General features: G+C 44.2%; 1 protein-coding gene across 4 annotated transcripts; it reads left to right on the forward strand.

Moving 5' to 3' along the window:
• Nucleotides 1-8845: 8845 nt before the first annotated feature.
• On the forward strand, nt 8846-16944 carry LOC123403388 (RNA-binding protein cabeza). 4 transcript variants are annotated; one of them, XM_045097327.1, is made up of 4 exons: nt 8846-9010; nt 15478-15943; nt 16431-16529; nt 16614-16944. In XM_045097327.1, the coding sequence occupies exons 2-4, from the start codon at nt 15483-15485 to the stop codon at nt 16618-16620; spliced, it is 567 nt and encodes a 188-aa protein (XP_044953262.1). In that variant the 5' UTR covers nt 8846-9010; nt 15478-15482; the 3' UTR covers nt 16621-16944. The 4 variants fall into 4 exon arrangements, with proteins under 4 accessions (XP_044953262.1, XP_044953264.1, XP_044953261.1 ...); XM_045097329.1 differs by having other exon boundaries at nt 16431-16501; XM_045097326.1 differs by lacking the exon at nt 8846-9010 and adding an exon at nt 15202-15311.
• The last annotated feature ends 617 nt before the right edge of the window (nt 16945-17561 follow it).

Here is a 17561-nt window from a genome sequence, read left to right on the forward strand (position 1 = left end):
TTTTCCCTAAGCACATATGACTACATACGGAATACATGCCTACATTAGATTGACGAACGGGAGCTAGTTACATATCGCTCCGTGTTATAACTGTTATATGATGAATAGCATCCGACATAATCATCCATCACCAATCCAATGCCTACGAGTCTTTTCCTACTAGTCCTTGCTACGTTACTTTGCCGCTACTACTGTCACTACTGCTACTGTTACTCTGTTGCTACTGCTGCTACTGGTTACTGTTGCTACTGCTGCTATCACTCTACTTTGCTACTGATACTTTGCTGCAGATACTAAATCTTTCAGGTGTGGTTGAATTGACAACTCAATTGCTAATACTTGAGAATATTCTTTGGCTTCCCCTTGAGTCGAATCAATAAATTTGGGTTGAATACTCTACCCTCGAAAACTGATGCGATCCCCTATACTTGTGGGTTATCAAGACCATTTTCTGGCGCCATTGCCGGGGAAGCACAACTATATTCTCTGAGTCACTTGGGATTTACGTCTGCTGGTCACTATGAGGAATCCTATAGATCCAAGAACTAAAGTCTTGCCTTCCACTACGAGGACACGTAAGGAACTGCCATCTAGCTCTGCACTTGATTCACCTTCAGTTATGAGTAAGTTTGCGACATCACCTCCTGCTAGAAATCTTGATGTGTCGCCTGTGCTTGATGATGCTACTTCTGCTGCCCATGATGCTTATGATGATGCTATGCTTGATACTGCTCTGCCTGATGATGCTATGCTTGATACTGCTCTGCCTGATGATGCTATGCTTGATACTGCTTTGCCACTAGGTGCATTCCTTGATGCACAAATTGCTAGAGTTGTTGCTAGATGTGATGATACTTCTGAAACTGCTAATACTATTGAAGTAGAACCTGCTATTATGCTTGAATTGCCTGATGTGCCTGAGTGTTATGTTATGGAGGGAGAGATAGCTGAGGATTTTCTTGCGTGTAAGGATAGCTATGATGTTGAGAAATTACTGCGCAAGTGGAAAGAAAAATCTCTGAACGCTAGGATGAAATACGACCCGAAGTTTGCTACTTCGCCTATCTTTGTGACCGATAAGGATTATGAATTCTCTGTCGACCCTGAGTTAATCACTCTGGTCGAATCTGATCCTTTTCACGGTTATGAGTCTGAAACGGTTGTAGCCCATCTTACCAAACTGCACGATATAGCCACCCTATTCACTAGTGAGGAAAAGATCTCCCACTACTATATCCTTAAGCTGTTTCCTTTCTTGCTAAAGGATGATGCTAAGACCTGGTTCACTTCTCTTGCTCCTGGTTGTGTGCTTAGCCCCCAGGATATGGTCTACTACTTCTCTGAAAAATATTTCCCTGCCCATAAGAAGCAAGTTGCCTTGCAGGAAATATATAACTTTGCTCAAGTTGAAGAAGAGAGTCTTCCACAAGCTTGGGGGAGGCTCGTCCAGCTACTGAATGCTTTGCTTGATCACCCTCTTGAGAAGAACGAAATACTTGATATCTTATGTAATGGACTTACCGATGCTTCTAGAGACCACCTAGATAGTTGTGTCGGTTGTTTTTTAGGGAACAAACCGTAGAACAAGCTGAGATCCTATTGAATAACATCTTGTGCAATGAGAATGCTTGGACTATTCCCGAACCACCTCCTAAGCCAACTCTGAAGAAAAAAGGTATTCTATTCCTCAGTTCTCAAGATATGCAAAAAGATAGGAAATTTACGTGAGAGAAAGGCATTAAATCTGAAGATGTCAAAAATCTACCACCTAACGAAGAGATCCATGGTCTTGATAACCCGATACAGGTAGTAGAAGTAAATTCTCTGTGTAGGTTTGATGAGAGTGATATTCCTTTTGATAAACCTGCTAGCCTATGCCTGGATGAATTTGATAACTTTGTTGCCAAACAACAAAGTTTCAATGATTATGTTAGCACACAATTGGAACAGAATGCTCGTATGCTTAGTCATTTAAGTGCTTGTGTGGACAGAAACATCAATGATCTTAAGCTCTTGAGTAAACATGCCTCTATGGTTACTACTCAAGTAGAACAAGTACTTAAGGCTCAGAATGACTTGCTCAATGAGCTGAATGACAATTCTGTCAGACTCGTCACTAGAGGCGGTAGAATGACCCAGGAACCTTTGTATCCTGAGGGTCATCCTAAGAGAACTGAACAAGATTCTCAAGGAGTTAGCACTGATGCACCTAGTCATCCTAGAAAGAAGAAGAAAGATGATAGGAATTTGCACGCTAGCAACCCTGTTGCTGCTACACCTGAGAGTCCAAACGATGTCTCTGTCTCTGATGCTGAAACACAATCTGGTGATGAACATGAGCCTAATGATAATATCAATAGTGATGTTCATGATGATGCTCAACCTAGCAATGATAAGGATGTTGAGATTGACCCTGTTGATCTTGATAACCCACAGCCTAAGAATAGAAGATACGATAAGAACGACTTTGCTGCTAGGAAGCATGGTAAAGAAAGGGAACCATGGGTTCAGAAACCCATGCCCTTTCCTCCCAAACCATCCAAGAAAAAGGATGATGAGGATTTTGAGCGATTTGTTGAAATGATCAGACCTGTCTTTCTACAAATGCGTTTGACAGATATGCTCAAAATGTATCCGTATGCTAAGTACATGAAGGATATTGTGACTAATAAGAGTAGGATACCTGAGGTTGAGATTTCCACCATGCTTGCTAACTATACCTTCAAGGGTGGAACTCCTAAGAAACTAGGTGATCCCGGTGTGCCCACTATACCTTTCTCCATTAAAGGCAACTACGTTAGAACCGCTTTATGCGATCTTGGAGCCGGTGTTAGTGTGATGCCTCTCTCTCTCTTTATCGTAGGCTTGAACTGGATAAGTTGACACCCACTGAAATCTCTCTGCAAATGGCCGACAAATCAACTGCTTTCCCTATCGGCATTTGCGAGGATGTGCCAGTTATGGTTGCGAATGTCACTATCTTAACAGACTTTGTTATTCTGGATATCCCCGAGGATGATGCCATGGCGGTCATCCTTGGAAGACCCTTTTTAAACACTGCAGGGGCTGTTATAGATTACAACAAAGGCAATGTCACTTTCCATGTCAACGGTAATGAGCATATGGTGTACTTTCCGAAGAAACAATATCGAGTACATTGCATCAATGCTATCAAAAAAACTTCATCGATTCTTATTGGCAGCTTTGAATGCCCTATTCCTCCTGTTAAGATGAAGTATGATTTGCTTGTTGGGGAGATACACATCCCCATTGAGGTAACCTAGTGACTATTAAAAAATTCTCCGTCTTCTTTTGCGATTCGAAAAGTTTGTCAAGGAGACTTGATCAACCTCATTGACGGTTTCTTTCGATGACCATGAGATGGATGAATCGAGGAGTCACAAACCTCTGTTCCAAGCTTTTACCTTCGGTTGCTTAGAAGAAAAATGATAGGTTTAGTTTAGTTTTCCCTGTTTTCTGTTTTAGCGTCCCGTGGAAAAGTACCCCGAAAATAAAAGTTCTCTAAACGTCGTGAAAATCAAGTATGATTTTTTCTGGAATTTTTGAAAAATACTGAGACGAAGAGCTAATCTGGGGGCTGCACCAGTGGGCCACAAGCCCTGGAGGCGCGGCCCCCCTGGTCGTGCCTACCTGGCTTGTGGGGCCCACGTGCACCCCCTCCACTCATTCTAGCTCCCATCTGCTTCTCCTACCTCCAGAAAAATTCATTTTAAAGCTCACACAGCAGTGGCACCCTCAATACACTCCGGAGTACCACGGGGACGGTTATTTCCCTCCATGGGAGGAGACCAACTTAGGCCAAAAGCCTAAGCATGGGGGAGTATGTGTTTCTCACCGATTTTATATTCTTGCTTACACTTTCACTTTATTAGTCGGTGTTCACACTTTGCCAATGTATCATCCATGCTAGTTTATTTTCTTTTTCTCGTTTTCTTTTCGTGTGTCTGTCTAGTTTGAAAAAACCCTAAAAGATTTTATTTTTCTTCTTTTGCTTGTTGGGAGCTTTCCCGTGTAAATAGTTTTCTTTTTCTTTAGGTCAAGGTAGAAGATAATGGTTACAATGTTTAGTGCCTCTCGCATGCATATCTGTTTATCTGTCAAAGAGCCATATTACTTTGTCTTCTCCTTTGTGTTTGCGTGCAGATTCCAGCTTTAGTCCAATGCACGAGCACTCTTATTATTGTTCACATCATTCTGTCGTGCAAGTGAAAGGCAATAATGACAATATATGATGAAGTGACAGAGCCTGGAAAAGCTGGTATGAACTCGATTTGTAAATATTACTAGCTCATCATTCCTTATTCAGCTTTGTTGTGAGAGAAACATGTTTGCAATGACAACTTAGAGATCATAGTTTCTGATGCCATGCTTAATTAGCTAGGAGCTTATAATGGTTTGCCTTGGATGCCAACATGAATTTTGAGATGACTATGATGTAGTATGATAGGATGGTATCCTCCTTTGAATGATTCAAGTGGCTTGACTTAGCGCATGTTCACGCATGTAGTTGAAACAAAATCAACATAGCCTCTATGATATTCATGTTCATGGTGATTTATGTCCTACTCATGCTTGCACTCAATGTTAGTTAATCTCAATGCATTCTGATGACTGTTGTCGCTCTCTAGTTGGTCGCTTCCTAGTGTTTTGCTAGCCTTCACTTGTACTAAGCGGGAATGCTGCTTGTGCATCCACTTCCATAAACCCAAAGTTGTTCCATATGAGTCCACCATACCTACCTATATGCGGTATCTACCTACCGTTCCAAGTAAATTTGCATGTGCCACTCTCTAAACCTTCAAGAAGTAATATGTTTTGCATGCCCGAACCGCTCATGTGGTGACAGGGGGCTATCAGTATCTTCCATGCTAGGCATGTTATCCTCGATATGTGTTTATTCATTATCATTCACGAGAAAGGGGCCAGTAATTGGAATTCCCAGTTCCATGCTCAAATCGAAAAGATAATTGCAAACAAAACTCCCCCAGGATTGATGTTGGTATGGACGGCACCCGAGGATTCGGCTAGTCGTGGAGTGTGATTGATTGGTGGTGGGGGAGTCAAAACTTTACTTTTATGTTTGGGAACCGCCTATAGCATGTGTAGCGTGGAAGATGGTGAGAACTCTTAGTCATTGCGTTGACAATGAAAGCATGCCACCCAAAATTATTATCTCCGTTTTAAAAGCTTGAGCTCCGGCACCTCTGCAAATCAATGCTTCCCTCTGCGAAGGGCCTGTCTATTTATGTTCCTGTTGAGTCATCCTCCTCTTATAAAAGCACCAATTAGAGAGCACCTCTGTCATTTTTATGTTTTGCTTTTAACTGTGTTGAGTATGAATGTGACTGGATCTTCTTTGCCATGAATTACAATGTTTAGTCAGCCCTTGGTCTTTGAAGGTGCTTTGCATTTATGTTTTGCGGTCTCAGAAAGAGCTAGCGAGATACCATCTGTTCGTACTGCTTAATGATTGTTTTGAACTTTTGATTGAAGTGTTGACGTTTGAGACTTATTATTATTTGCTCGCTAGTTGATTATGCCATTGATATGAGTTTACCGTGAGACCTATATGTCATTTGCTTATGTGGTTAGCTTGTGATCTTGCTGAAATTCTGGTTATGAGTTAGACATAGTTGCAACAACAAAATCAAATAGAGTTCGTCAAAGTTTTTCTTTTTTCTCTTTCAGTTTGTCAACTGAATTTCTTGAGGACAAGCAAGGCTTTAAGCTTGGGGGAGTTGATACGTCTCCGTCGTATCTACTTTTCCGAACTCTTTTGCCCTTGTTTTGGACTCTAATTTGCATGATTTGAATGGAACTAACGTGGACTAACGCTGTTTTCAGCAGAATTGCCATGGTGTTGTTTTTGCGCAGAAATAAAAGTTCTCGGAATGACCTGAAAATTTACGGAGATTTTTTCTGGAATTTATAAAAAATACTAGCGCAAGAATCAGCGGAGGAAGTGGAGCCGTGAGCCCACAAGCCCACCAGGCGCGGGCCCCCTGGCCGCGCCTGGCAGGCTTGTGGGGCCCACAAAACTCCACCGCCTCCAAATCCAGCTCTATTTAGTCTGTATCACCCGGGAAAAAATCAGGGAGAAGAGTTCATCGCGTTTTATGATACGGAGGCGCCGCCACCTCCTGTTCTTCATCTGGAGGGCAGATCTGGAGTCCGTTCTGGGCTCCGGAGAGGGGAGATCGTCGCCATCGTCATCATCAACCTTCCTTCATCGCCAATTCCATGATGCTCTTCACCGTTCGTGAGTAATCTCATCGTAGGCTTGCTGGACGGTGATGGGTTGGATGAGATCTATCATGTAATCGAGTTAGTTTTGACGGGGATTGATCCCTAGTATCCACTATGTTCTGAGATTGATGTTGCTACTACTTTGCCATGCTTAATGCTTGTCACTAGGGCCCAAGTGTCATGATTTCAGATCTGAACCTATTATGTTGTCGCCAATATATGTGTGTTTTAGATCCTATCTTGCAAGTTGTAGTCACCTACTATGTGTTATGACCCGGCAACCCCGGAGTGACAATAGCCGGAACCACTCCCGGAGATGACCATAGTATGAGGAGTTCATGTATTCACCAAGTGTTAATGCGTTGGTCCGGTTCTTTATTAAAAGGAGAACCTTAATATCCCGTAGTTTCCATTAGGACCCCGTTGCCACGGGAGGGATGGACAATAGATGCCATGCAAGTTCTTTCCCCTAAGCACGTATGACTACATACGGAATACATGCCTACATTAGATTGACGAACGGGAGCTAGTTACATATCTCTCCGTGTTATAACTGTTACATGATGAATAGCATACGACATAATCATCCATCACCTATCCAATGCCTACGAGTCTTTTCCTACTGGTCCTTGCTACGTTACTTTGCCGCTACTGTTGTCACTGCTGCTAGTGTTACTCTGTTGCTACTGTTGTTACTCTGCTGCTACTGGTTACTGTTGCTACTGCTGCTATCACTCTACTTTGCTACTGATACTTTGCTGCAGATACTAAATCTTTCAGGTGTGGTTGAATTGACAACTCAACTGCTAATACTTGAGAATATTCTTTGGCTTCCCCTTGAGTCGAATCAATAAATTTGGGTTGAATACTCTACCCTCAAAAACTGTTGCGATTCCCTATACTTGTGGGTTATCAACCAACCCTTCACCCCCACCCACCATAGGAGGAGCACCAACCACCACACCCCATCGATATCACCCTACCGGAATGGGAAAAATCGATGGATCAAGTGAGGAAAGCATGTGTACATGTCTGAGTAGACGCGAACCACCGTGGATACACTCCTTGTCACCACAATTGCTGGTCTACTGCGGTCGCCTAGCCGTCGTCGACCTCCCAGCCACACGAGACTTTGCCCCCTGCTGGATCTAGCCGCTCTCCTAACTGTGAAATAAGGGTCCTTAAACAACCAACGAGTTGCAAACCTCCGTTTTTTATTTTAAAAACGCCAATTGCAGAAGGTTGCGTGGGTGTGGGTTGCTTTTATCTGTCTGATCAAAAGACGATCCACTCGACACATAGCCGGCGGACCGTGAAATCACTAATTAGCGAGTGCTCCTTTCAAAGATCACTTCCACCACTGCACGCCACTTGTCGCAACATGAGAGTTTTCTTTTTTTCGTAAATTCGTTTTTTCAAAACATTTTATATCCTAAACCGTGCGTCCAAATGTTGAACTGTTTTCACCGTTGTATTTCTCGCGTCGAGATCTTCAAAACTAAATCCTATGTTGGTAGGTTTTGACGAACTTTTTTTCACGAAAAAAACCGGAACAAAAAAACCGTGCCTCTCGCGATAGAAAAAAAACATAAAACACGTTTTTTCGTGTTTTCTTTCCGTTCCGAGAGGCACGACCGTGCCTCTCATGAAGACAAAACTATGCCTCTCACGAAAACAAAATTGTGCCTCTCGAGAAAAAAACGTGTTTTTCCCTTTGCGAGAAGCACGACCGTGCCTCTCACAAAGGCAAAATCGTGCCTCTCGCGGAAGAAAAGCCGTACATCTCACGAAAAAAATAGAAAACACATTTTTTTTCTTTCGAAAAGGCACGACCATGCCTCTTGCAAAGGCAAAATCATGCCTCTCGTGAAAACAAAACCGTGCCTCTCGCAGAAAAAGAGAAAACTTATTTTTTCGTTTCCGAGAGGAGGCAAAACCGTGCCTTTCGGGGAAGCAAAACCATGCCTCTCCCGAAAAAAAACACGTATTTTTGTGAAAAACCGCAATGTATCGCGCTCTGAGCGCTTTTTCCGTAAAAAAGCTAAGAAAGACCGATGAAAAACCGAAACATCAAAAAAATTAAAAAAAATTAATCTAAAAAGTCAAAAACGCGTGTGAAAAAAATAAAAAAATAAAAAACAAAAAAACTCTTAAAACGCGATACGTGACGATGACTAAGAACGCGTCAAGTACGACGCGCAAGAGTGTTTGCTGAAAGACTTTGAAAAAAACGCTCCCTAACTGGTGACTTGCGGCGGACGGACCGGTCCAAGATAAGCTTTTCCCATCATTTGGTGCTGAACATTTAAAAGAAGTTCAAATATGTGATTTTGGCCAAATATCAGCCCACGACCATCAGCGGCGTCAGTCAGTCATCAGATTAGACGGCTGAGATAACGATAGGATAAGCGAGTCTGAACGCGCAACAATGTCCCCACATGTCAGTCAAAGCCTGTGCACATCGAAGGGGTCGAACGTGGACACACCGACAGGCGGGCCCGGACCTTTTGACCCGCCTCGACGTCGGTGCCGTGCCGTGCCGTGCCGCCGCGAGCACACAAATCCCAGAATCCGAAAGAAATCCCAAGATAAAGAGGCAGGTTTTAATTCTCTCCTTAAATCTCCTCTCCCTTCATCAGTTTTAAAAAAATCCTTGTCGCTCCTCCCCCTTCCTCGATCTCCCGACGAGATTGTCCTCGCTCGCCGTCGCACCGGATCGCCGCCGGAACGTTTCCTCGACCAGGTGCGTGACCCGTCGCCGCCGCTCCCCTAGGATGTTGGTCTCGTCAGATCACGCGTGGTTTGGGTTGGATTTCGTTTCATGTTTCGTATTTGAAGATGCGTGTGTTGTTTGACTTCTGTTTCGTCGTCGTGGAGATGGATCGATCGGTAGAGATGACGAGAACTGGACGATAGATACGTCGCGGCGGTTTTGGCCTCCTCTCTCCCCGTCGAGTCACGTAGCCGTCTCGTTCGCGCCGTAGGGTTTGAGGCCGCGGGTTGGTGGTGCCCGTCCTCGAGATTTGTGCTACTGGACAGGTGGCATGGCATCTGTTTCCAGGTGGGGCTGATTGGTGGGGGCGGGGTGGCGCGTTGGTTCGCCGTCGATACGGTCGGTGTCCAGTGTAGTGTAGGCCTGTAGGGATGGTTCTGGAGGATTCGAGGGTTGTGTGACTAGTGCAGCAATCCTTGCTGCTCGCAGAGAGCACAGCACACAGCTTGTTATATTCTCGTCTCTTTTTACTGAAAAAAGGGAACTCATATATATTCTTGACTCGCTCCTCCAAGGGACGAACCTCAGTTGCATGCTCCAAACCATCTCATGTTTTCAACATGGGTGGTTTGGCTTGTTTGACCTCCGACAGTCGTCTGTTTGCATCTTTGGTGTGGCAGTGAAACCTCTCCATCTCCCATGCACATCATCCAGGGCACCATCGAATCATTTCGTGCACTATCCCAGCATCATCTAAACTTGATTAAATCCACCTTACTGCATATGTCTCGATGTTCCCGACGGGCCAACCTTAAAGCCAAGCAGATCTTTAGCGCAGCTCATTGATATGCAACGCAGTGCATCAGCACCGCATCGAGCGCATACAAGAAAGCCGGCCAGCCTAGCTTTCACCTTGTCGAGGTCCCATTACGTCACCAAGCCAAGGAACTACAGGAGTCCAAGTGAGCTCCATCAACACACCACACATGGCTTGGTACTCATGGCGTTCTGCTTGCATGCATTCCAACCTGCACCAATATAATTAAAGTGTGTGCACCATAGTGTTGCTCTTTGTCTTGGGTAGTCAGCCCATCCGTGTGCCGACTCATTGCTACGTGGGCCACGGCGCAGGCCTCTCAAAAGCGAACCATGCACACACAACACATGAGTACATGACCAGATGAAAACAAGTGTGCTACACGAAAATTGCATCACTATCTTTGGAATCCTAGAGTCCTAGATACTTGCATCTAAGCACAGCTAATGATTCATTTCATAGGAACAAGAGCATACCTACTGCAAATTTGTATGCCCTGGGGCAGCATGGTACTATTGTTTATGACTGTTTGACTAGTATGTTGTATCATGTCAGTGTACGTACAGTTTAACGCTCTCGCTCCATCTGAAAATGTATGGAAGTTTAGATGTGAAAAGGTACATGAATATGCTAATAACAAATAAATTATGGAGTTAGGAAATGTAATTTATCTAGTACTAACATTATTTTCATTTCACCAATGACAATAATATAATAGTTCATATTTTCCCAGGATGTTATCTGTTTTGGAACAGACTTAATAGTGCATATTTTAATTTAATGGTGAAATGTACTTTTCCTAGGACTCAATTAGTGTCAACACCTGGTAAAATATATACCCCCATTGGATATAAATCAAAAGTACTAATTCACATTCTGCTGAATAGTCGAATACAGAGCCCCCCCCCCCCCCCCCCCCCCCCCCTCCTCACAGTAGTGTAGAGCATATTTTAAAGCTCAGTCATGTGTTGGCTCCACCACAAAACAACACGTAGTGTAGGGCAGTTGAAGATTGTCCGCGTTCCAAGCAGTCTTGATCATAGTTTTACTATGCTTGTTAACACGAAAGCTTAAAGCTTGAGCCATTCTTGGATGTGCAAAAGCAAAGAATCAAAGCATGTTAGGGGCTATCAAGTGATTCACTTCCTTTGGAGTTCGGTCATGGTCATGCATGGAAGCACTTCCCTAGGAGAGAATCCAAGCTAGCTTTTGCCCCCTCAGTTTTTTTGGCAACTACTCCATGATATGTATCTGCTTCTACTTTCACTTCACCCAAGAGAATGGAATGGAAGAGAAGCCATATCATCCTATGGTTTTGAAACCTATATGTGGGCTCCAAGCATCTACTATCAGCAGTACCAGTACTAGACTACTAGTACAGTGCTAACATAAGAGGGAAACATTTAGATAAAAAGCGAAAGTAAATGCACTAATGTAAAGCCTCAAGGATGAGTACAGCAAGTAAAGGGCGAGGGAAACTGCAACAAAGATGCAAAACACAACTTAAAATAAAAGAAAGGTGAAAAGAATTCTAAAGAGGGTGGTCAAGGCACCCTCGATGACTACTATTTTGTTGATTTCAGTCTATCTTCATTGATATTCATACATTCTCACCTGTTATGTACCAGCCCTTTGCTTTATTCCATGAATCATTTTCATCTCGGTATCTGCGTGGAAGGCTAATTATAAGATGATGCCATCTTTCTCTGTGTTCGAAAATACTACTACCCTCTCAAGCCCTGCTCTTTGAACGAAAAAGATAAAGTCTAGTGCTCAGCACTTACAGCGTAGCAATCCATTTGTCGATGTCCTGATTTGAAGTGATACTTCCTAATTTCACTTATCTCCTATCACTATCATGATTTTATCTAGCAATGCAACTAGCTGTCAACATCCTTCACATTTCGATTAGACATAAGTGCACCTCTGTTATGGATATATGTAGAGGTACCATTTATGTACACATGACAAGGGATTTAGAATGGACCACTTATGTCTAAGTAAAATGGAAAAAGGGGAAATATAGGAATTTATAAGTATAGGATTTTTTAGGAAAAATTATTTCGGTGACAAAGATTTATTTGATTGGTCTAAGTAAATTGACCTCGGAACTGGTTATGAATGGGAGCCACTATCCCAGCCGGGATCCATCCAGGTTCTATTGATCATGTCCCAATCCCAACAGTTGTACCTGTCCTGGGTCATTTTCTTTGGCAGCCAGACGCAAACGATGATTTAAAAGCTTTCCTCAGGATGCATGACATCTCAAATCCCGTGTTTTTCTTATATTACAAATGGCAATGGGTCCTTGAGCGAGAAACCACAAGGCCCAAATAAAAATGGTGCCTCGTGGTTGCTGCTTCGGCGGTCGGCGACACAAGATCCGTGGCGTTCCCCTCCCCTGATTGGCGTGCGGGCCCCTTTGGACGGGTGGTGCATCGTGTGGTCGCCGGTACCTGGACAAGGAGGTGGCTTGTGGGGTTGGGGCGGCCCTGGCGAAATCCATGGCCGGCATGGCCGGCCGAGCCGACGGCGACGGCTGTGGGCGCCGTTCCCCTTCCTGGAGGCATCGGTATGGACTGCCCCCCTCCACTTCCCCTTCCTCTAGGTCTCTGGGGCGAAAGCCCTAACTTTGTTGGGCGGTGACGGCGCTCCCAGTGCCATTCCCTTCTTGAAGGCGCCACCTTTGGAGCCTTGTGGTTGGTGGGCGCTTGTGGTTGGTTGGTGGCACCGGCGGTGTGGCCCTCTTCGTCCTGGCATGATGCTCCCCCTCTTCCGGTGCTGGACGTGTGCAGCGGCCTTGTTCTGCGCAAGAAGAGCCTCCGGTGACTTGTGGGGATGCGCTGACCCTCTCTATGTGGCCATCTCCGGCGGCGTCCACCCCACTTGGCGACGGTGCGGCGCCTTCGATCCAGGCGAGGAGGTTGTGGCCTCCTTTGAAGTTGGGTGTTGGATGCGATGTGCCGGGGTCCGTAGGTGCATGGCGACGGCATGCCCCGCCGATGCCGGTCCCTCTCTCCTTTGTGCCTGCGCGTTCTTGCTCCTCGTGCTACATTCTTGGTCGAGGACCTCGGCATCTTCGGCTTCACCCTTCATTGCTTATCTTCAGTTGCCGTGGTGTGTGAGGCTTAGTTTCATGTTGTCCGCCATTTTTGTATCTTTTGCCTTGTATTTTCTTCTTTTTTGCCTGAGGGCGTGTGCTTGTAATCCTGGCCGGTTGATGGCTTTGTTAATTCAAAGTCGGGCTAGGCTCGAGCCTCATCTCGGGCTCGGTTGATGCCTTTTCTCTAAAAAATAAAAATGGTGCATGAATGAATTCCTGAAAGGTCCTGAAGATGCTCCTGCCCCATCCCCACCGCTAAGTAAAATATAATAAAATAAAATCTTGAGTTAATAAGCGAGCAAATATGTTTCACATAATTTTTTGTGCATCAGTCCTTCAATATATGAAACTGAATCATAAATCATCTCCACTGGAAGGTTTTCTCTCTGAAGAACAGAAATTTCTCGTTTGTTAAATTCCCTAGTATTGGTTCCTCTTTGTCACTTTTCATTATATTATATGAAATAGCATTATAAATTTTCTCCAATGTAAGATCTTTTCTCTGAAGAAAAGAAGTATTTCATTTTAAAATGGGGTATTATTGGTATTTTTTTATCACTTGCACATCATGTTGATTCTTACATCCTTCAGTTGATGAAAGCTTTATTCTCCTTTTTCTCCTTCCATTGTCTCGAATATTCACTTGGAGCTACTGCTACACAGTCACCACATTCATGTTTGTTCTTCTTATCTCAACTTAGCTAGTCCATTGTCGTGGCATGCTAGATAGAAACAGATAGTCACCAAGAGAAGTGAAATAGATAGCATTAAGTCGACGTGATGCTGGTTGGAATGGATTCTATGGGCTTTTCTCAATTATTGCTAGTAAAAGACATCAAAGTTAGTGTGGAATAATAGGGATGTGAATTGCCTTTTTTAGTGGCAAGAATCAATAGTAACATAACAGAAAATATAGCACAAGCTCAGAATGATAGCCATTCTTGACACCTCATTTATACCTATACTTGTTCTGTTAGGATCAAATAAAATCTGATTTTAGGTTTATATGCTTGCTCTAGAATTGGTCCTGTACATGCAGTATTCCGTCACACGTGTGTGGATAGTACTGGAGCATCAAGTTCCACATTTGCTCAACCGGGTGTGATCTTCTGCATTATTAGGCATAGTTAATTAGAACTGACATTCCTTATCGTAGATACGGCTTGGGGCTTCAGAATCAGGTAGAGAAGAGGGTGACGTGTTGTCCCTGGGACAATGGTATAACAGGAATTCTGTCATGGAGCAGTTAGACCAATGACCTCAACTTGTCCAACTAAACTGTATCCATTCTTGGCCTGGAAGTACTTTCGCTAACCTGGCTAAAAACAGATTATATATAAGGTGGTATATATCCAGTCTGTATTATCCTGGAAGAGTGGAACAATAACCATGTACAATCGAAAATTGTTCTTTTCCTTTGGTCTAAAATTGTTTATTTCTACCTTACAAAAGCTGCTGTTAGTTACATACTCAAATTACAGCTGCACCTTTTTGTTTTTATTATGTGACACACGTACCCAAAGACCTCACAGGTCCTGAAACCATCGATGTCTCTAGCAATGACCTGTTCCTTGCCCATTAGAATTATTACCCAACAGTGCGAATCAGACCTGGAGATGTATAGTCATTTTCATGTTGAAGTGTGAAATGTTAGTTGCATCAGTTTTGTGGAACTATGTTCTTATGAGACAGATAACTTTTGGCTCAAGTTGTACTGATAGAAAAAAAGGGGGTTATAATTATGAATTCTGATTTAATTCCTCCTTCCTTAGATTTATTTGAGCTGTCAATGGTGAACTCCCTTGTTTGAAGTGTTATTTAAAGAAATTCTTTTTCTTGACTAAAAATGTGTTTTGAAACTAGTGTAGAACACTTCCATTTATCCATCAACATTTTTTGCTTTTCACTTTCAGTGGTATGCCATGTTGTCCTGAAATCCCATATTACTCCACTCTTGGCATTTGCTTCTGGATGCATCAAAGTTGAAAATATTATAATCAGTATGCAACAAAAACCAATAACAGTGCATGTTAAATTTCCTAAGCACAAGAATGCGCGCAAGTGCACTTCCCTCCACCCCATGTCTCAAAAGATGTTGCCAAGGCAGGCACAGATGCAGGTTAAAGGAAGCATTCAAACTCCTTATAATTCTTTTTCCCTTTAATGGCTTTCTCTTCTTTTCTTTTCTTTAACTCCCCTCTTCTTTCTAGTTTTACGTGATTCCCTTGTTCTTTGCGGGCCAAAGCGCACCAAGAATCAAAGGCACAAGGATAGCTCACCCTTGGTTTCAGCATCCCCTCCAAACGCTCTATAAATACCACTGCACATACGCACCTTGCTGCATCACCATTTCACCTCACAACACTTCTCATCTTGGAGCTCAGCAGCACAGCATCCAAGCTTTTTCTTCGGTAACTTAGCTTCTTCTGCCAGTCTGTCCATCCAGTATCCAAACACCTCACCTCATGTTTTTTGTTGGATTATGTTTCTTGACTGGGTTTTGCTCAAGTGTTTTTTTTTTTTGCTGTTCAGTTTGATCATACCACCTTGTATCTGACTATCCATTTGGCACCGCAGGCAAGATGAACAGGAAGCCAGGAGACTGGGACTGCAGGTCGTGCCAGCACCTCAACTTCAGTCGCCGGGACCTATGCCAGCGCTGCGGTGAGCCACGTAGTGCCGCTGACCGTGGCAGCGTCGGTGGTGCTCTTGGTGGTGACTACGCCAACTTTGGCGGCCGTGGCGGGGGTGGTTCCTCATTTGGTGCCGGCTTTGGTGCCGGCTCTGACGTCCGCCCGGGTGACTGGTACTGCACCTGTGGAGCGCACAACTTCGCCAGCCGCTCCAGCTGCTTCAAGTGTGCTGCTTTCAAGGAGGAAGCTGCCGTCAATGGTGGCGCTGGTGGCTTTGATGGTGACATGTCACGCTCAAGGGGCTTTGGCTTTGGCGCTGTCGGTGGCATGGGTGGCGGCATGGGAGCCGGCGCAGCCGGTGGTCGTGCCAGTCGCCCTGGCTGGAAGTCTGGCGACTGGATTTGCACCAGGTGCGTGTTGCTTAAACACTGTCCCATCCTGTCCTTTCATTTGGTAGCTTCATGTAGTTACGACTTAATATTAGACTATGCATAGACAGTAGAAAATTAATTTTACTACTCCTTGTGTCTGGATATACTTCACATGGTACGGACACCTTACAATAGTAACGTTAAACTATCGTTGCTTCGAGTAGTATATATCTTCTGTTCCTGCCATTGCTCCCTGTTTCCGGGTCCCTTTTTTTCCTGATAAAAAGAAGATATCAATGCACGAGAAAACAAGTAGCAATAGACAGAAGAAAAAACTGATCATGCTTGCATGCGAACAAAGTAGGTAGGGTCTTTCCCGGTAGGTGCCACTCACGACATGAGTGTGTGTCGTTTAATTAGTAGATAAGCAAGTAGATGTAGGGCGTCTTTATGTACAAGACCGTACCATGCATGTTGTTTCATATTTTGCTTTGTGCTAAAGCTGTTGTATTTCTGCTCTGTGTAGGTCTGGATGCAACGAGCACAACTTCGCCAGCAGGCAGGAGTGCTTCAGGTGCAACGCGCCGAGGGACTCCGGTAGCGCCACACCATACGAAAATTTCTTGTAAACTATCAGATCCTGCTCCCCTTGACTCGGCGTTAGATGCCCCTGTCTCTAACCCCATGTATCTTGTGCATCTATCTGCAGGCACTGAGGTGTAGGAAGCCCGTGACGGCGGCGACGAGCAGAAGCAGAGTGTCCGTGTCCTCGTCATCATCATAAGAAGAAGAAAGTGGAATGCAAAGAAATCCTCCTCGAGTGCATGCTTACTAGTTTTGTCTCTTCCCGTTTTAGATTTGGTTGTCATTTCCCATTTGGGACAGAGTCCGTCCGTCTGTCTGATCGATGATGACTAGCTATGTTTACCGTTTTATTATTTCCGTTCCTTTTATCAAGTTTGCAGTTCGAGTTATGTAACCCAAAAGATGTACGCTTGCTTCAGAAGTATTATTGACTAGTAGTACTGTTGCTTCTTAAATTCCTGTTAAGCTGAGATTTGATGATGTGCGCATGTGCATTGCCCAACTCCCAGCACGTTTCACATGTTATTTTTCCGTTGGAGAAGCAAATATTTTTAACTTAAACTGGTGGTCATCTAGGAACAATGTTTGTTAGTCTACCGAAAAAAAAAACTACTCCCTGTAATCCATATTTATTGGTGATGGTTTAGTACAAAGTTAAACCTAACTAGGAGGGAGTAACAAAATCAATCAACCTGAGAGTAGAACGCAGCACGTGTATGCAAGTTACAGCGCCGCGTTTCCCTCGAAAAAAAAAGTTACAGCGCCGCGCTAACTTAATTTGTGCATGCACCTTCCACCGTTTCTAAGCAGAACCGCGCGCTAGCACGTGCAGAACACACTCCTCGCGGCGACACGAAAACCTGCACGCGACCCAACGACAAGCTAAAGACACACCGTAGTTCATCGGATGCCCTTGTCGTCTTTTACCATGGCCAACGCCATATCCCATATGAACCTGCATGCATGTGCCGCCCGGCCAGGTGAGATAGATGCCGGTCAAAAGCGTCGCTCGTCCAGGAAAATTTCCGGCCTCACGGCAGGCGGCGTCGGCACCTGCCAGCGGATTGGCTAT

This window comes from Hordeum vulgare, chromosome 6H (assembly GCF_904849725.1).
Source record: "Hordeum vulgare subsp. vulgare chromosome 6H, MorexV3_pseudomolecules_assembly, whole genome shotgun sequence".
Lineage (NCBI taxonomy): Eukaryota > Viridiplantae > Streptophyta > Magnoliopsida > Poales > Poaceae > Hordeum > Hordeum vulgare.

Excerpts from the sequence above, each read along its gene's own strand:
- LOC123403388 (XM_045097327.1), top strand. The coding sequence starts at position 15,483 with ATGAACAGGAAGCCAGGAGACTGGGACTGCAGGTCGTGCCAGCACCTC. Across the intron at positions 15,944-16,430 it reads GGCGACTGGATTTGCACCAG|GTCTGGATGCAACGAGCACA; the intron begins GTGCGTGTTGCT and ends TGCTCTGTGTAG.